At 39.9% G+C, this 20,102-nt stretch overlaps 2 protein-coding genes across 3 annotated transcripts; one reads left to right on the top strand and one right to left on the bottom strand.

Moving 5' to 3' along the window:
* The first annotated feature begins 4,358 nt into the window (after positions 1–4,358).
* LOC112082783 (cellulose synthase-like protein E1) lies at positions 4,359–5,389 on the top strand. The gene is made up of 2 exons (XM_024150262.1): positions 4,359–4,697; positions 4,789–5,389. The coding sequence occupies exon 2, from the start codon at positions 4,906–4,908 to the stop codon at positions 5,335–5,337; it is 432 nt and encodes a 143-aa protein (XP_024006030.1). The 5' UTR covers positions 4,359–4,697; positions 4,789–4,905; the 3' UTR covers positions 5,338–5,389.
* LOC18011429 (E3 ubiquitin-protein ligase UPL1) lies at positions 5,338–19,093 on the bottom strand. 2 transcript variants are annotated; one of them, XM_024150257.1, is made up of 16 exons: positions 18,776–19,093; positions 18,238–18,333; positions 17,937–18,143; positions 9,985–17,724; positions 9,586–9,903; positions 9,229–9,430; positions 8,876–9,141; positions 8,483–8,748; positions 7,206–8,322; positions 6,975–7,121; positions 6,781–6,861; positions 6,463–6,688; positions 6,234–6,373; positions 5,933–6,039; positions 5,657–5,841; positions 5,338–5,549 (listed from the first exon to the last, which is right to left on the bottom strand). In XM_024150257.1, exons 1-15 carry the CDS (start codon positions 18,806–18,808, stop codon positions 5,739–5,741), a joined length of 11,049 nt encoding a protein of 3,682 aa, XP_024006025.1. In that variant the 5' UTR covers positions 18,809–19,093; the 3' UTR covers positions 5,338–5,549; positions 5,657–5,738. The 2 variants fall into 2 exon arrangements, with proteins under 2 accessions (XP_024006025.1, XP_006392593.1); XM_006392531.2 differs by having other exon boundaries at positions 9,985–17,721.
* Between the last annotated feature and the right edge of the window lie 1,009 nt (positions 19,094–20,102).

The following is a 20,102-nucleotide window of genomic DNA, read 5'->3' as shown; positions in this document are numbered from 1 at the left end:
CTTCTAATGTTAATTTGAGTTTCGATTTTCTATATGGTCTGTAACTATATTTTATCATTAGGATTGACGTACAAAAACTATATGTTAATATCTATTGTTTTATGATATATTAGATTAAGTATCCGTAATATGCAGGTTTTTAATTTATTATTTTATAATTCATGAAAACAAAAACTAAAATACCAAGTAATTTCATAAATTATTTCTTAAATCGAGAGCGTGGAGTGAGCGTTGGATCTCCGACATCAGAGCTCGCCCACCAAAAATAACCCCTCTAATTGGACTTCAAGATCCAAGAGTGTTAGTTTACTCTTTTATCCGTCAAGATACGAAGCAATGGGATGAGCCTCTTCTAAGAAAATTTTTCCAACCTAAGGAAGTCTCTCTTATCCCTGGATTGAGACCTAGTAAGAACCGTACCATTGATGGATTTGCGTGGAACAATACTAAATCAGGAATATACACGGTTGAATCTGGATATGATCTGATTAGGAAAACAAAACTTGAACAGAATTTGGATGTCGTGAGTGAACTGAATATCACAGCACTTCAAAACTACGTTTAGAAAGTACGGACGCCTAGAAAAATAAAGCATTTCATGTGGCAAGCTTTATCAAGATGTATCGCTACTTGCCAAAACCTAACCTACAGACATATGAGAACGGATAAGAGTTGCCCCCGCTGTGGGAATCCTGAAGAATCTATTAACCATCTTTTGTTTTTATATCTTCCGGCTTTATAAGTCTGGGCGTTATCGGACTTTCCGTCCCTTCCAGATCTCTTCCCGAGTACCTTTATTTACCAAAATATGAGCTTTCTCTTTTGAAAAACAAAAGAGATAGGCATGACAGATCCTCAAAAAGATTTTTATCTTTGGATCTTGTGGTATATTTGGAAAGCGAGAAATGACAAAATCTCCCTGGTAGATACGTTGAGCCACACTAAGGTTGAAGCTAAAAGTTAAAAGTTTGCAAATCAAACCGGAAGAAGAAGAGGACGGATCAGACGGGACTTTGCTGATCACCCCCTTGCTCCTGAACTCTCTACCCGAGGCCCAGAGGATCCCGATCTGCCAGGTTGATGCATCTTGGATAGGCAACAGCCTGGTTAGCGGGTTCGGTGGAGTCTGAAGGATGGCAGGGGTGGTGAGACTTTTGGCCTTCAGGGCTGTCGTAGAAGCCTATCGGTTCTTCATGCCGAATTGTAGAGCCTTTTATGGGCTATGTCTTACGTAAAAGATAGACAAATTTTATCCGTACACTTTCAGACCGATTGCTCGGATCTGGTAAACATGTCTGAATCTCCATTGGATTGACCATCTTTCTTATCAGAGTTGGAAGCCTTCCGCATACTTCGGGAAAACTTCTTGGATTTCACTCTCTCCTATATCTCCAGAAGTTAAAACGCCCGAGCGGATAGTCTTGCAAAAAGAACGCGAGCAAGAAGCAGTATTTTTTCCCAAATCATTCATACTGAACCAGCTGAGGACGGTTTTCAGACCTATCCCTTAACGGACCAAATGTGATGTATTAGTTGGGTTGTTGAAAAAAAAAATTAGATCATCCAGAAAAATATATAATATTATTTATATTTAAAAAAAAAAATTCTAATAAGATAAATATATAAAATGAAAGAAAATTTAGTAGAAAAAATACAGTTGGTAGTTTTGAATATGCTTATTGGTTTTTATTTTTTTAGTGTGTAACTGACATATCAAATTGTTGTTTATATAGAAGTGGTAAATTAAAAATCTTTTCCTTTTAGTATTAATCTAAGCTTAAGACTATATATGTTATTGCTTTCTTCTTTATATTATATTTTTATTTTTTAGTAACTTTGTTTTTTAAGAATATAAAATCAATTATTAAATTTTTGAAAGTTTTAATTTTTTATTAATTAATTTCATTTTTCCAACTTTAACTTGATGTATCACGGCGAGATAAATCAGCAATTTTGAAACATTCTATTTTATATAATAAAATTTCCATATTCTAAACAAAAATGTAGTTTTCCATTTTCAATAAATTTTTTGGCTTTTATTTATTTGAATAGTTATTTTTGTGTAATTTTTTTTGTTTTAAGAGAAATTGCATCCAATATCCATCAAACAAATTATAATTAATAAACTAAACAAAAAATAATCTGTAACCAATTTCTCTCTAAATTATGTATTAATATCAATTTAACTTTAATCACATATATACCCTCCTTCTCTTTTGAGACAATTACATATAAAAGGCACTTTTTCAAATACATATTACAATATAAGACACTTCTAGCTAGTAGGGTACTTTTCTTATTTTTAATTTTCATACCCAAATAGTCTGAAATTGCCTCTCGTGTTCACGATAACGGTAGAATTGAACTCATGAATACCAAATTATTTTCCCATCTTTTTTGTATTTTCCTATATTGTGAAAGATAGAAAACAATTTTTTGTTAGAATAAATTATAATTTTATTTTCCATTGTTTTAAGACCTATTATACTATAGTTTATTTATCAAACAAAAAACTTTTCAAAAAACATTTACAAAAAAAAAATCAAAAGAAATCACAAGTGAATGATGCATGATGGACATATATATAACATGGACATGATGGCGTAGATTAGTATTAATTGATATATTCGACGTAAATATACATTTTACATTATCCACAATATGGACATGGTTGTATAGATATGTTTTCATTTATATATTCGTATGGATATACACTTTACATTGTCCATAACGTGGACATGACCATGTGGATAGGTTATGGACAATGTAAAATGTATATACATGTTGAATATATTAATGAAAACATATCCACGCAATCATGTCTACATTGTAGATAATGTAAACTATATATTCACGTCGAATATATCAATTAAAACTAATTCACGCTAGTATGTCCATGTTATATACCCATCATGAATCATCCACATCGTATTTTGTGAATGAATATCTAACTATACTTGTAATTTTTTTTTGAATTTTTTATAAATGCTTTTAAAAAAATATAAACAAACTATAGTATATTTTAAAAAAAATATGAGAAAATAAAATTATAATTCATTTTAACAAAAAAAATTATTTTCTATTTTTCATAATACAGAAAAATACAAAATAAAAGAGATGAAAAAAAATAATTATTATTTTTAAAATCTGGACGTAATCCGGTATCCACAAGTTCGCCTTCACCTTTATCGTCAACACGAAAAGCAATTTTGGATTATTTTGGTGTAAAAAAAAAAAAAATACTATAATAGTTAGAAGTGCCATTTTGTAAAAATAAGTAGAAAAAGTGTCGTTGAGTGTAAACCACTCTTCTCTTTTATCTCTTTTGTTCTATTTATTTTTCCCTTACACAGATACGGTGTAAATTACCATGGCGGTGCAAGGTTCCAACAAAACTCAATTGGATCCTATGATAATAAAATTGGATTGTCACCACCTCCACCGTTTTCTCGGATCTTAATTGTTAAGGAAGAGAAAATAACGAAGACGTAAACGAATTTGGTATAAGCGTCGTTAGTTTTATCCGATCAGTTGTTCTCTTTTCTTGCCACGGCTGCTTAGCATCTGGCCGTTCCATTGCATTTTGTCAAGTTTTCTCACACTATATAATCAATTTGTCTAGCAGATCCTTCCTCCCCTAAACCCAAGGTCCCGATCAAGCCAATTCCTTTTGTATATATGAGGCTTCACTTTCGAACTATTTTCTTCTTATTCATTAAATTCATTAATCTTCCTCCCGTGAAAATCTATCATCTACTTCATCTTCCTCCTCTTCTTATAATCCCTAGCCTAGCTCGTTTACGGCCTCACTCGTTTTCTCCTGATTCCTCCCGTCGACAAACATGTTAACCCTTTCACCCAAGAATGAAGCTTGAAAAGAACGAAACATCTCTAAATTGCATCTTTAACTATGGAACCTTTGTTATGCGTTTGGTGATTTTTAAATTGTTAAATCTTAAAATATAGATCTAGATATTGAATTGAGTTGAATTATAAGCATTGTTAGTTCTTCAAGAAACAAATTAAGAATATTTTGTGTATAGAATTTCTATTTTTATGTATATAAAGTTTATTTTGGTGTATAGAACATCGTTGATGGTAAGCTATGTATCACGTTATTAAATCAATATTTTTTGTTTTGTTGATTTTTGAGGATTTTGTGTATTGGCACATTGAAAAAGAATATATTGGTATGTTGTAAATGATGATTTAATATATGGATGGACAAAATGCTCAAAAACATATGTATTATTATATTTTTTTTCGTCGTATGGAAAATTTATATATGGACCGGAATTAAACCAGTGTCTCATTCATTGAAAACCAAGTAAACCATGGTTGTTTCCATTGCAGATGGGTGTAAAATATGGTTATGCCCGGTAGAAGATGTAATAACCGGTTTAGCGATTCAATGCCATGGATGGAAATTAGCGTACCTGAACCCAAAAAAGAAAGCTTTTTGTCGGGGTAGCGCCGACAAATTTGCATCAAATGCTTGTGCAGCAGAGTCAGAGGGAGACTTTCAGGTTCTGCTTTCAGAGTATAGTCCGGTTTGGTATGGCCACGGAAAGATTGGTTTGGGACTGATACTTGGTTACTGTTGCTTTTGCCTTTGGGCACCAAGTTCAGTACCTGTGCTTGTTTACTCTGTTTTGACCTCTCTCTGTCTACTCAAAGGCATTCCTCTGTTTCCAAAGGTAAAGAAAGGGCTTTCCCTCTGTTTCTTTATGTGTTTGTCATAAACCCGGAATCTCATTCAGGTAAAACTGATCTGGTCTTTGAATCCAGGTCTCAAGCTCGTGGTTTTTCCCATTTGGATACGTGACTGTCGCAGTTAATTCCTATAGCCTAGCCGAGTTCTTGTGGTGCGGAGGAACGTTCCGTGGATGGTGGAACGAGCAAAGGATGTGGCTTTATAGAAGAACAAGCTCGTTTGTATTCGGATTCACGGACACGATTCTGAAGAAACTTGGGGCTTCGGAGTCTGCATTTGTAATCACGGCGAAAGTAGCAGAGGAAGAAGCAGCAGAGAGATACGAGAAAGAGGTAATGGAGTTTGGAGTGGAGTCTCCGATGTTTCTCCTCCTCGGAACACTCGGGATGCTCAATCTCTTCTGCTTCGCTGCAGCGGCTATGAGACTGATCACTTCAAGAGACGGTGAACATTTTCAGACAATGGGCATGCAGATTGTGATAACAGGAGTACTTGTGGTACTAAACTGGCCTCTGTATCAAGGCATGTTGTTGAGGAACGACAAAGGGAAAATGCCAGTGACCGTGACAGTTAAATCAGTTGTCTTAGCTTTATCCGCCTGCACTTGTATCGCGTTTATGTAATGGAAAGAGAGAGCCGGTGTATTCAAACTCAAAAGAAAGGCCAGCAATTATTTCAAAGATTTTTGCTTTACAAAATCTAAAGAGAAACATAAACCCTAATGGTCTAATACTAACATATATGGACATATAAAAATAGCCTCTTGAGTTTTGTATTCATTCTGCAGACTTTCTCGAAAGCTCTTCTCCTTATCCTGCCAGAAAATCTTCGGTCTCTGCCACGGAACCAATGAAAACTTGAGATTTGTGTGGCAAACAAACCAGCACTTTATGGTCAATCTTTTTTTCTTTGGGTATCAAACAAGTATGGAAGCTTACTTACATGTACAGGGGAGCCGAAAGAATGAAGGATTGAAGGGGGTTTTCACTGGTTCTGAAGGTGTGACGGTTTCGAGAAGCGTAGCTCAAGCAAACCCGAAACCTTCACTGGCTTCGTGAATGGCAAGTAGCAGGCGTTCCTGAAGCTGTTCCTTGGATGGATACTCAGGGAGGTCTAGTTGGTTGAAACTGCAACAGAACAAAACAGACGTAACCAATGAGAATCAAGGCGAGATTGAACCGTTTTGTATTAAGGAAAGGCTTTGTATTGATTTCGAACCATGTATGGGCTGATGGCAGCCGCTCCGGAGCTCCATACGCTTTGTGGATTTGTAATCTTTGAGGGCCAGATATACCTTGCAGAGCCTTGAAACCTTCCAAAGGAACCTGTAAAAAAAAACAGACCCAATCACTTCGTAAAACAAAAGATGATTTCCCTCTTTTGCGATTATCTATCGTTACACAAGAGCGAGGCAGGAGGAGATCGAGATCATCCACCAGCAGAAAGAAGCCAAATACGGATATATCAGGAAATGCATTTCAAGTGACTTGGACGGAAGCGGTGCTACTATTTGGTTTACCTTTGATGTTCCGGTGACAAATTGAAGAAATCTAGCCATGTCTTCTTTGCTAAAAGCTTTAACGACCTCCCAGAACCAATGAATAACAGGAGATCCTGCCGTGTAGCTGGTATACTCGGTATTGGCTTTAAGATCATCAACTAAACAACGAAATAACATGAGACTGTTAAAATAACCTGATGCATAAGCAAATACATGCAACAATATTGAACAACAGGATCCAACTTACAATCAATCTCAGGCAATCCACTGATTAGGAGCTCGAGCTCTTTGTCGTTGAAAATGGATACGAGCTCACGAGGTATCAACTCATTAAAGCCCTCGAGGAAGGCGTTGATTTGAGGCCGAATAGCATTGGTAAGTATGTGGCCGGCTACAAGGTCAACATATTCATGTTTTGTTTCTTCTGTTACTCGTATGTTTCGTCCTCCAGGTTTAAGCTCATAGTCCGTCACCTTTTCGGTAAAGGTATAACATGATCAAATTCAATATGGTATACCCTTTGGGGTAATGAAGAGAAAAACAAACATTTAATAATATCACAGACCTCGGTCTTTTCGTAAAGAATGTGTTTTTCCTCGTCTGCGTCCATACTAAATGTGAGGTCGAGTATGTCGCTCACATCATTCTGTAAAGAAAAAAAAAAGGTTCAAAGATAAGTCTCTAAAAGGCAGGACTCTGTAAACATCGATTTTTAAGCTTTTATAAGGTAAAAGGTAAATTAAGACTAAGTCCACAAACCTCCAACAGCCACTTCAAATTCTTATAGTAATCAGGATCCACCGCCTCAATGTCATGATAGGTCACCTTCACACCAAGGATATGTTTATAGAAGGAACGAGTGAAATAAACATCCAAAAGCTGCCCATCAAACAATGCCTTCGCCACCTGCAGCAGTGACATCACAAACACATCAGATAGGCTCAAAAATAAACAATAGGATCATTACAATCACAAGGTCCTGACTATTACCATCCGGCCAACAAACTTAAAGTATGACAGATGCTCAGTTTGGTAAACAGAATTCGGATTCGGCTGGAAGGTGGCATCATTTCCAACGGTAGTGAACAGCAACGCTCCTTTGTCAAATATAACTCTTGACAACAACTGATACCATTCTCTTGTAAGACCACCAGCATCAATACCTTCCTCACCTTGAAACTGCACATTCAGACGTCCTTTCAGATCCTGTGGGGAGCGCATACGCAACTGGTTGTATGAATCTTCCAACACATAAGCTCGGCGGACACTAATACGCAATGGCCCAGAAATGTGATGATCATGCTGGTGCCTTATCCTTGACCTGAAGTAAGCTTTCTTATTGTCAAAATCAATCAACCTTGGTGCCTTGAGCATCATTGAAAGGGACTTCTCCAGCAAACTCGGATTTTGCCTAACAAATGAATTCAAAAGTCGCCTATGCTTCTCCGCAAACTTTGCAAATGTAACGGAGCCATCAGTTTTTTTCTGAGAAACTACACTGGTTTTAGATGATGAACTATGAGCAGACTCCTTTACTTCTCCTGCTGTCACATTCGCATGATCCTGCTGTAATATTGACGGAGTTTGAATTTTCTCACAGAGAACAAAGAAAGCCTCAATAAGAGGTAGGAGCCTCTGAGTTCCTGGAGAAAGATAGGACGGAGGAGTGACCCCTAGGACATGATCTCCGGGGTTTACGTTTGACACGGTTGTTGTAGCTGCAGTATGATCCAGCTGCAACTCAGTCATGCTGATACACTGGCTAAGTTCTTGCCACAGGGGCTCTAATGCCACGTTTAGTCTCTGCATGATGTTTTGTTCCTCGTGTTCTGTTTCCCTTTCGGTTCCCGCATTGCTATCATCAATATGGGAAGTTAGTGAGCTAAGCACCTGTAGAACACGGAGAATTGAAGCACCTGCCATGGAACCTGCACTGTGGCTCATCTTCTGTGAATTGCTCAGTTTTGCCAGCTCACGGACAGTTGAGGCACTCAAACCACTTGCCAATTCTGAGAGTTCTTTCGCGAAAAACTTGCGATGAGCCACATCTACAGCTGCCAGCTTTTTTAGTACCTCTCCTGCTAACGAGTATATTTTATCCGATAACCTATTAAAATATTAAAACATGCGAATCAGTCCAAGCAATTCAGAGATATCATTGACAACAAAGATAAGAAACGACCTATGTTTTGTACATTACTAAATGTAAGAGGAAAGAGGAATCTCAGGAAAGCAATGAACAAAAACGATAGGAGGCTATCTCTTACCCTTCATATCCAAGAAGAATGCAAAGATTGCAGAGATCGGACTGTGGCAACTGCAAGAATATGTTGTATATGTCAGCACAATTCTTCCTTCTTGCAACAGATAGCTCAGCTTCATCCAGTAGCTTAGATTCATCTTTTCGTGTTTCACTTGAAGCTTCTTCACCAACGGGCTTATTTTCAGACTTCTCAGGTACTCCTGATGACGGAGACCATCCCTCAATTCGGGATGCTGCTGTGTAGACAACTACTTGTAGTAAACCCATGACCTGAAACAAACAGAACACGGATCTTGTGGATATACAGATAAAATAACAACCAAAACAACTATCTGAAGATTGTAGCGAGAAGATTCCTACTTTTATGATGAAAATCGAGCTAAACATAGTAACATACCAGCGCAAGATGAGATGTACTTTGCAAAAGCTGAGGCCGATTAAGCAGTTTAAAAAAGACAACCACAGGTATCTCCAGATTCCGGGAGTCTGTCACTTGAGTAACTTTCTCCTTACCCTTGCCTTCACAAACAGAGGGTTTCGGGCATGGAAATTGGGACAGAAGTGACGAATCAAAGTAAAACAACATGTCAGCAACAGCCGAATGATTCGTAGCCAAGTACGTCAAAACCTCAAGCACCCGCCGGAACACTAGAGGAGGAAGCCCTGTGTTAGGAACAAAGAAAGTCAGTCATAAAGTACTATGGAAGCTGGCGAGAATAGCGAACAACGAATTTCGAGAGGAAGTACTACCATTCAACAGCTGGGATCGTCCATAAACCACATTTGATTGACAGCCATAGAGTCTTTGCGGATTAGTTACTGCCAACTCGCTCGGTGATGTTTCCATCTCTGGCCTAATCAAATCCAGCATAAGTTGAACCAAATTTGCCCTTGTAGCACTGTGAGCACATAGATTTAATAGAAGCCTCTGCAGAAGGCCTTTTCCCAACGGCTGATACATTAAAACAACTTCATTGTAAGACGCGACAAACAATTACTTAAGATACTTCCGTAAGAATAGTCAATTAGGCGTTGCGAAATGAGGCCCAAAATCATAGATTATTTCTTGTTAGAAGAGGGTAGGAAAAAAAGAGGAATGCCTCTTACCTGTGCTAGTCGTAGTAGCCTAATTAGTGATTTCAAGGCATCAGCATCAACAAGAGGGTCTCCTTCGATCTCTTTCATTTTCAAGCCATCTGCAGAAGATGAAACACCCCTCTGACCAATACTGACTCCAACACCCCTGTCCATCCCCGTCATCCTATTGAAACCCAAACCATTCCTTCGATTATTCAGCCTATGACTACTCCCAAAAAGACTACGAGCCTGATAGTGACTCATTGCTCGGTCTCTGAGCATCTGCGCTTCCGCAATCAAAGGTGAAGGCAAAGCTGCCAAAACTGCTTCTGAAGAAGTTAAGAGAACCTGAAAGTAGCATATTTCAGAATATTATCAACATTTCCGAATCTAAATTAACTTAGCTCAAATAAAGGTAGAGATACAAACCTCTTCACGTAAATCAGCAGGTAGAGTAGCAATAATTGAAGCGTTATCCATGTCAACTGGCTGTCCTTGTGACTGCTGTGCCATCCTCTGTGCCCTTTGTTGAGCAAGAACTTCTGTCTGGATATCTGGGGGAAGAGCTGCCAAAAATTCAGGATCTATGTCGTCTACTGGAGGTGGTTCATAAGTTGGAGGCTGAACGGACTGAGCTTGCTGAGAAGCAAGGACTTCTGCCCGCAAATCTTCAGGGAGCGCCTCCAAAAATGTAGGATCAATGGAATTCGCTTCTGGTGCCCCACCGTCCAAGCTACCTTCAGTAACTTGTTCATCATTCCTTGCATCTTGTGTAGCTTCCATGGATGAGAAGTCATTGTTATCACGGGCCAATAGTGAAGGTGCCACACTGTGATTTCCCTCTGCACCATCACTACTCATATCTACATCGACACTTGGTTGAAAATTAGAGTCAGGATCATCAGCTGGAAGAGGCGTCGCAGTAACAGACACATTTTGAATACTGGAAGTATCAGGTTGACCCTGCGCAGTGGAGACAAGATGCATAGCTTGGAGGTCTGCTAGCTCACTAGGTACTCCATCACCTTCACCAACTTCCATTCCGTCAATCTCATTTGGTGTACTGTTTAGAGGAAGAGGCTGTATGACTTCATGCGGTTGTGGACATTCACTTGCATCTCGAAGGACAGGAGAAGCTACAGCAGCCTGACCTTGAGAGAAACTTTCAGCCGTTACATCAGGTCGGTTATTATCATTGTTATTCAACAGTTCACGCTCTTCACTATGTTGACCACCGTTGTTACCATCCCCTAAAACGGTTTCGCTTCCGAAAGATGGATGAACATCCGGGTGTTGCTGCTCTTGGACTTCTGTGCTATTAGTTTCCCTTTCGACGACAGTATCTGCTGGGGCAGAAGCACGCAGATTGGAAATAAAATGTTCTTCTATCAACTGGGTAATTGAAGCAGATTGGCTACTTGGTTGAGGATGACCTATGTCAGTCCACCGACTATCACCAACCCCTCTTCTTAATGAATCCATACCCACAACAGAATAATCAGTCAAAGGAGGAGGTGCCCCACCACCTCCTAAGCGATCACTGAAAGGATTACCTGGTACTTGATCAAAAGGTAGAACAGGTGTATCAAACATGTAAAACTGTGCTACATCGTAGCTGCCAGCTTCTGAATGCCTGGGTATACTGCCAGCACTTGCCGAAACTGAGGCTGTATTGCCAGTTTGCAATGGTCTGGAAAAGAGCGGGTGCTGAAAACCATGTACTTCTGAACCAGATCTATCAAAAGAAGATCTACCTGTTTGTCGTCTACGCTCAAAGCCCAAGGGTCTCCGCAGAGCAAATAGGTCGTCCACATTCACTCCTTCAAACGGCTCAGCTGTAATATCATCAATAAAACCATTTCCACCACCAGATTGCCCAAGAATTTGAAAATGATCCAGCCCATCAAGATCCCTCCACCGCACCTCTATTACACGATTCTCGTGGAAATCATCCTCATCTTCGTCAATCATGTCATCATTATAGTCATCTCCAAGGCCAGTGTCTTCAGGGTCTTCCACATCGGTTCCAGCAAGAGACATAACACCAGCTCCATCCTCCGCTAAATCTGCATCCTCATCATCTCCTTCATCGTCCTCCCCTTCGTCTCCCATGTCATCATCAACATCATCGTCGCCCCTATTTTCAACATGGAAACTCATTTCGATTTGATCACCTTCAATCTCTTCTCCTATGAAATCCATCTGAATAGGTTCAGGCAGTATTGTCTCATTGCCTTCTATCCTCATCTCCTGAGGCATAGCCTGGGCTTGACTCAGACTCCTTTCGCTGTCGCTTTGAGAGGAAACTTGAGGCTGCTCCTGTCCATTCTCTACGTCTGTTACTCGCTGTAGACTGCTATTATTTCGGTTCAGTTCATCAACAACCGCATCAGTTGAAGTCCGACTGTCACGTCTATCATTAGAATTTGTGCTCTTTTTCTCGTTTGGTCCTTCTGATTTTAGTTGCTCAGCAGCATTTGCAGCCCTCGTCAGTGTCTCGAGAGACTTGAGGATAAGAGTGACAAGCTTTGGAGCATCAGGGTGGTCGAGATCAATCACATGAAGGATGCCGGTCAGACACTGGATAGTTCCCCCATCTATCATGCTCTTTGCAACATCAGGTGAACAACCACTACCAGGTAAGTTGCTGGAAGATGAATTCTTCGTCAAGATCGAATAAACCAGGTTAGCAAAAGCAAGAACTCTTTTATCAGGTAATAGAACAGTTTGACTAGAACTGCTTCCCGAGGAAGCAAACGCAGATAAAACCCTCGAAAGCTCATTGATTATTCTTTTACGCCCTTCACTGGAACGGCTGCACAAAACGACCAGAAACCAAGAAGCCTTTTCAGACAATTTCTCCTTCCATTCTTCAGGTCCAACAAACTTATCAAGAGATATGGGAAGTAAGCGATGAAGGACATGGTAAATTAACCCTCCATTGCCAGGTGATTCATCAGGTAGGTTTGATCCCCGAAGATGAGATATTTCTGTATCCCGTCTCAGTATGACACTGGCACCATGCAAGTACATGAGAACAATATCACTCAACAACTTCAAGATAAATGTTACCCTTGCCAATTCTTCCGATTTTTCAGATCCAAGTTCTGCTTTCTCCAGATCACCAACTTTTGATTTACCCTTCACTTTAATTGTTGGCTCATCAACCTCCATCGAAATTGGATTGGTCTCGTCATCTTCCTGCCTCTTCCCCCTAGAAAAACTCAAGACAGTGTCAATAAGCTGATCAATAACTTGGATGAAGTTAGCAGGGACTCTTCTGTGACTTTTTGAACATTTTCCTGACCCATCATGAAGCTTATTCTCGGATATTCCAAGGGGTTCATTCATAGAGAATCCGTGTTCACTGTCTGAAACTTTTGGCTTTTCTTTTTCCTTTGACAGTATCACAAACTCCCTCCCTCCTGATGACTCAAGCTGACAAGTAGAAGCCACAGCTTTCATAAAAACCACCGGATCTCTTGAAATTACAGGTGCCATTGTTGTCAGGAATGCCCGAGGTAATACCCTACCTATATGTCTCTTCCCACTCAAGGTCTGTCGAATTTCTGATTCCATAGCAATTTGGAGAGTCTGAGGATCTTCAATGAGATGCCGTACAATAACAGATGCAACAGTATCATACCCAGGGAAAAAGCATTTTTTCGGAAGATTAAATAGTGAAGATAAGCCTCCGTTTTCCAGAAACTGGATAGCTAAAGCATGAGTTTTCGTTAGACGAGCACATAACTGAAGAACAGCCTGCATGATCATTTCTGGAACACACTGTTTTATGAGGCCACAGGCGATTAGTAGAGCCTTTTGACCTTCTTCCATGGTCAGATAGCCTGTAGATTTACCAAAAATCGATTCCAAAGCCAGGTTTGACTCCCCTTTAGCAACATCAGAGGATAACGCTTTCTTTAAAGCTGCTGCTGAGTCTTGTGAATCCAAAGATCCACCTTGATTTCCTTCCACAAACTCGGACGAGATTCTTGTCCGTGCCTGCAGCATCATGCTCAATATAAGAAGCAAAGCACTAATGCATTTTGGAGCCAGAATCTTATTGTCAGATTCACTCTTAAGCTTGAAATCCGTCAAGATATCAATTGCTACAACCACAACACCATCCTGTGCAGCAATTTCTCGAGTGTTATCATCCTCTGAGAGAACTAACGCTAAAATGTGTGGTATCATAGTCAAAGCACCAGTATCCTTGGAGAAATCAAGTTGGACTAGCTTCAGTTGCTGAATGAGATACGACACGATTTTTGGCCGATCTTCCCCTTTGTTTCGGCTACAGAGTGTCACAAACAAATCCATAAGAGGGAAAGCCATAGAATCATCACTTTGAAATAACTTCACTGATGCAGCAATAACTTCATCAACAGATGGTTCTTTTGGATCAGCTTCTTCCGGCGGAACATCTACAACCTTTTCTGTCTCATCAGGTTTTGGAGTTTCAGATGGATTTCCAAGAGAGAGTGCAAGTGCTTGAGCAAGCTCGTCATCTTCCTGCACATGTTCCTCAGGATTTGTAACCAACCACTCCATAGCCATTTCAACACTGTTTGTTCCAACTGTTCGTAACGCGTTTTCCGCCCTTGACCTTGAAAATCCCATTTCAACGATCATACCAACAATGGCTTCGTCAGGCTGTAAAGGCAAGGCTCTTTGGTTTGTACCCTGGGTAACACCACTTCGATTTTGCCTAGCATCCACAACACCAGAGTATATATGTCTAACAAGGGAGGTAACTGATGCCACAAAACTGGGATTGCAATCAGGAAACATAGGGTGGTTCCATATAGGTAGTATGACATCCAGAACCTGAGACTGCAGATTTCGCACGAAAGTCTCAGGTTCCCTTGGTACAGGATAAAGTCCAATCGACAAACCAACTGAAGCTTGCTGGACAAGAAGCTGCGTTTGAGATGTGGGGGCTGGAGATAAAAGAAATGTAGAGTTAACGAAACAGTCCAACGCCCGGCAATAGTTTTGCAGAGTATCTACCAGCCACGTACTGTGAGACCATATGTTCCTTTCACCTGGCTTCTCATTCTCAGTACCAGATGCAGGGATAGAAAACGGCAATGTCCAAAGCAGCTGGCTTGTAGCTTCAAATGTGGTGAGAAGTTCCTTAAAGGTTCCATGGACATAAAAACTATTCACCATAGCTGTAAAACAGACCCTCCTTCTAGTATCAAATGTCAGGGAAGTGATGTCATCTACAACTTTTCCAAGGTACCGGCATTTTACTGAGAGAGAGACATCATGGCCATCAGTAGCACCATACCCCTCGAAGTTAAGAGCTTCAAGAAATAGTTTAGCTAGGGCAGTACCAAGCGTCTTAGATGCTGAACTCAATGGTGCTCCATCAATTCTGCGACGATTAGCAGAGGTGAATCCTTTCACAAGGGCAGTTAAAAAAAGACGTAGTGTACAATTCAGCTTGTTTAAAATTTCAACAATGAGAACATCAGTGCTTTTCTTTTTCAACTCATGGGAAGATGACGTTTCTGGTAGATCAGGTGGAATCTCGGAATCAAAATTAAAAGACTCCAGGTGTCGACGACTCCTCCCACCCCTCATTCGGGCTATTGCATGTCGTGTACGACCATGAATACCTTCGCCAGAACGCACTACAGACAGAAATTCACGATCACCACGCCAAATGGACTGAGTGCTACTGCTTCTAATGGATAAAGGGTTTGTGTATCTAACTGCTGAAGCATTGCTTGAATCCTCATCACTCTCTCTTTCAACGGTACTAGATGATGCTGAAACTGAATTATCATGCTGCCGATCAGCACTTTTTTTTTCATCTTCCTTGGTATCACTACACAAAGCCATCTGCCAAATCACTTGCTTGTATGTTAGACCAAGTTCTTTCAGTACATCAGCATCAGCAGCACTCAATTCCGAGATAACTGAAGCTGTTCCTTTCAACAAAAAGTTGGAGAGGGACAACATGCCTTCTAGACAGGAAAGAGATCTCAAAATCTTCATCTGGACCGCAGACTCTAATTTAAGAAGCTGAGTGCCTTTAATGGAAGCCAAAAGCTCATGTGTGCTCTTCAGATGATCTCTTAGGTAGGAGCACACTATCCGGGCTAGACCAGCCGACTGCTGAGGGGAGAAGTTCTTAAAAGCGACAGAAAAACTTTGACCAAGAGAGGTTGACAGAGGCATAAGAGGTAAAGAGAATAGCTGCAAAACAGCATCGATACCTTTCTTCTCAACAAACAGGGAACATACTTCTGCATTCTGAAGAACTGTTTCGAAGAGACGAGCAACATTACCCACACAATCTGGAAGAAACAACTCAATGTTTGCTGGAGAAGTATCAGAAGATGATTCCGCTTCATCCGAAACCACTAAGCTCTTCTCATCAGCGTCAATTTCCATAGGAACGGGAGCAGCATCAGTAGGCACATCTGCTGAGTCAGAAGTGGTGGCCTGCATCCCAGATCCAATAATCAACAAGGAATTCAGGATGTCAATGAACATATCAACTCCATAAGTGCGCAACGAAGATTGGTGTCTTAAGAGTTCATCAAGCCCACTTGACAAAGTACCAGGTGTATCGCCAGTAAGAGCCCGCAAATAAGACGACGAAGTGAATATTTTAACAAAACACTTCAATGCATTTCGGTCCTTTACAGCTTGAAGACCACTATTGTTGAGGCACAGAGCATCCAGACACTGCGGAATGCATGTTATGGCTTCTGCAGAGCAGATGACCTCATCAGATATAGTATCAAGAAAGGCAGAAGTTAAACCAGCCGAGTCTAAAGCATTGAAACAAGTGGGATCTTTATGAATGAGGTCACTCATGACAGTGGCAGCAAGAGAGAATACTCCACCACCGAAATCTTTTGCTCTCCGGAAGATAATGCATAAGCATTCAGGCAGCAAGCTCTCCTCGGAACCATAGAGGTTAGTGTTACCAGGAGCATAAGTTCCAAGAGATATTGCACGTAACAAGGCTTTTAACAACAATCTCCTGTGGTACGAAATTAATGCTTCAGAATAGGGAAGCTGTTCGGTATCAGGCTGATTAAGAGAACCACCGAAAACAAGTGCATCCCTCCCATTACTATCTGAACTGCAATTTTTTTCTTTTACATCGTCTTCAGTACGAGAGACTTCCAGTTTCAACCGAAAGATCGTATCATCTAAGCCACCCAAATCTCTGAACAAAGCAGCAGCTGGATTGCTGTAATCCATGAAGGCTTCTAATATATGCACAGCGGTACTGACCAAATGCAAGTGCTGAGGATCTGTATCTTTGATGAGAGGCACTAGGGTCGGAATAAGACCAGCTTCTCGCATGGCTGAACATCCAGACGATGATGAAACCAGGACTGTAACAAGGGATAACAAGGCTTCCGCAAAAGCCAGGGACCACTTAGAAGTATTACAGATAACAGAATCAATCGCTTTCTGCATTTGGCCAGACAACAAACCACGATGCCCGCCGGAGGTGACTGCAGTTAAAACAATTGGCTGCCGAGTTCGATCTTGGGATAGTGCAACCAAGGAAAGCAAGCATAGTATCCTTATTTTCCCTGGAACAGTATCCTCATAGCTTACCAGCGTAACTAACTCATTTACAAACTCGGGTTCTCCATTGAAGAAAGAAACAACATTCTCGGTGTCACCACTTGCTTGAACCAAAACAATGAAAGCATATAAGCGAATGCATGTATACTGTTGCCGGGTAGACAAAGATGAGAACGCCCTCGCAAATCTTAATCTGGTCAACAACGCGAATCTTAAACTGGGAGGAACATTATGTTTAGTGACTAATTTGTTCAAAAGTTCCAGGTCAGACTCTGCACGCATGCTGACATCAGGAACATGGATAACTTGTAAACCGCCAGGAAGCTCACTTGATGATTCATTAGAAGCATAGAACTCAAAATGAAGAGTACAGCCTAGCTGGTGGGAAACCTGGTCACAACTGTTTTCTGTGGCACATGATGTCAAGCCAAGACCTTCCTCTTTTCCACCCCACCCCTGTGCAAGGGAAAATAGTTTTGAATTCAGAGAAGCATCTCGTATGGAGTATTTTCCAACTTGCCTCTTCAAGAAGGCAGCCAACGTCTGCAGACAGGCTTCAACGACATCTGCATCAGTAGATGCAAGCAGGAGAGAAAGATGCTGCTGCAGTTATGAAGGAACAAGAGTGTGAGAAATAGTCAGGTAGACATATCAAGAATTAGCATACAAAACGACATATCTCGAGGAACAACCAGAAATCCAATACAGAATATGAGTTAATAAACAATATCACCGACTTGTATACTGTGACACCAGTAAGAAAGAAACCATGCAAATATCAAATGACATTTAGGGGCATTGTGGCATGGATTTACCTCATAAGAACTATAAAAATGTTTGTTCGTGCAATTCTCTAAGACAACTCTGATAACTCGGAGAACTTGAAGAACAGCATCCTTTGGGAAAGAAGGACCAGCTTCCTCGAAGTTTTCCTCAATATGCAGATCTTTCCTTCCTTTTACGTGCTTCTCAAAATATGAGTCAAAATGATTAAAGAGGTCCACCCAGTGATGGAAATCACCCTATATAAAGGAAAAACAGCCATAGATCAAAACGAGAGTTGACAGAATTAAAAAAAAAAAAGAAGAAGAGCATCACAAACTGGATATAAGGTACCTTGTCGAATTTCCAGCGAAAACATGCAAGGGGTTCTTGTATTTGCTCGAGTGGAACAGCAGTGACACTATTGATGAAAGCTTTGATTTTGGGAGGCTGGTGGAAATGAAGCAAAGAAAGGTTACACAGCCAATAAATACAACATCAGATAGAATAGAACCGCACACATTCAGGAAAAAAGGAGAAGGAAAATACAGAGAAACATATTATGGAAAAGTAACTAAGGTTAACATACACTCCATATAAAAAGAAAAAAACCATTGCCACCGCTTCCAAGGTTTGGTTTAAGAACTCAAACCCCATTATACCAATCAAAGGAATCAATCAAGGCCCGAAGATCATATAACTAACCGAGCAAATATACAATACAGCTTGGGCAATCGTTAGTTCCAAGGAAGCCAAAGACAGTTAAAAAAGCAATAACAAGTAGCAGAAAACAAAAGAGTAATCTAGAAAGCACAAATACACCATAATGCACAGACACGGATAGTGATCGAAATTGATCAAGGGTTTAATTACACGGTTTTGGAACACTTACCACTTCCGAAGCCCTCCTCCTTCTGAGCTTCATGATTAGAGACAGGGCATCTCCCAAAGCAAACCAAAGATTGAGAATTGATCAATACACCGATCGAGAACTGAGCAATCACTTGTGAAATCGAATCAAAATACCACCGGTGAACTGGTCCAGTATTTGGACGGATGGCGATCGATCGCAGACGCAGACGAACGAGAAGAAGAAGAAGGAGGAGAAGAATTAACGATCTTGGAAATAATCCAAGCCTGGAGCGATCCGAAACTAGGGTTTTGAAGAGGATCGCGTATAGAGGGATTTGATAGAGAGAGAGAAAAAAGACGGTGAGAGAGAGAAGTGGAGAAGAATTCTAAGAAGCTAAGGCGCTTTGTGTTATATACAGGAAGCGAAAATCGTTCCAATGCCGGTTTAGCATTTTTTTTCCTTTTTCTTTGATATCCTTTTCTTTCTTTTCTTCTAATGTTAGAATTCAGTTTCGATTTTCTATATGTAACTATATGTGAAAAAACTATATGTTAATATAGAAAATACATATAAAACTTTTTTTACAGATCTACTGTTTTATAATTTTTTCTTCTATCTAACTTTTACATCACATCACATGTAGCTAGTCAAAAGATTGGTTTGAGAAAATAATAAACCTCTTGTTCGAGTTTCTTTTGTAAGTTTATCCATTCGACATTTAAACTTCTGGAAATATAAGATAAAGTGAAATCCGAAAAGCTCTCACAGAGGATACAGCAATATTCCAGTTTTAGCATAAATAAAAGACAGCTAATCCGCTAAAGATTCGGTCATATTCACAAGATCCGAACAATCAGTCTGGAAGTGAACCAATCACATCTATCTTTTTCCCTTTGCTATATTTCTAGATTCCAAAAAACTCTTTTTCTCTGTCATCTTCTAAATTTCACTCGAGGCCACTACCGGTCTATGACTGATCCAAGAAACATCAATCTGGCAAATCAGAAACCGCTGATACTCGATTAGAGATCTCGAGGACGAAGGGAAATGCGTAGTCTCAACATCTGTGTTTTATGATATAGATTTATAGAAAAGGTCATTTAAATCTTGAACAACACTAAGAAAATTGAACATTTGATTAAAAATTTATTGAATCAAATTTCATAAAAAGTATTTTTTTTGATACATTATATTATTAACTTGTATCTTCTTATATAAAACTACAAATTTATCGCTGATAATTGTTATATGAATTTTGATATAACCGGATAGATACTTTTCTATTTTTTTGTGATAATTGAACATGTCTTAAAAACCATTGCTTTGGAATTAACTGGGACTTTTTCTTCATTAAACTTAGTTGATT

This window comes from Eutrema salsugineum, unplaced genomic scaffold, assembly GCF_000478725.1.
Source record: "Eutrema salsugineum unplaced genomic scaffold, Eutsalg1_0 scaffold_7, whole genome shotgun sequence".
In the NCBI taxonomy this organism is placed as follows: domain Eukaryota; kingdom Viridiplantae; phylum Streptophyta; class Magnoliopsida; order Brassicales; family Brassicaceae; genus Eutrema; species Eutrema salsugineum.
Note: the sequence above shows the minus strand (reverse complement) of the source record. Positions and strands in the feature narration are given on the sequence as shown.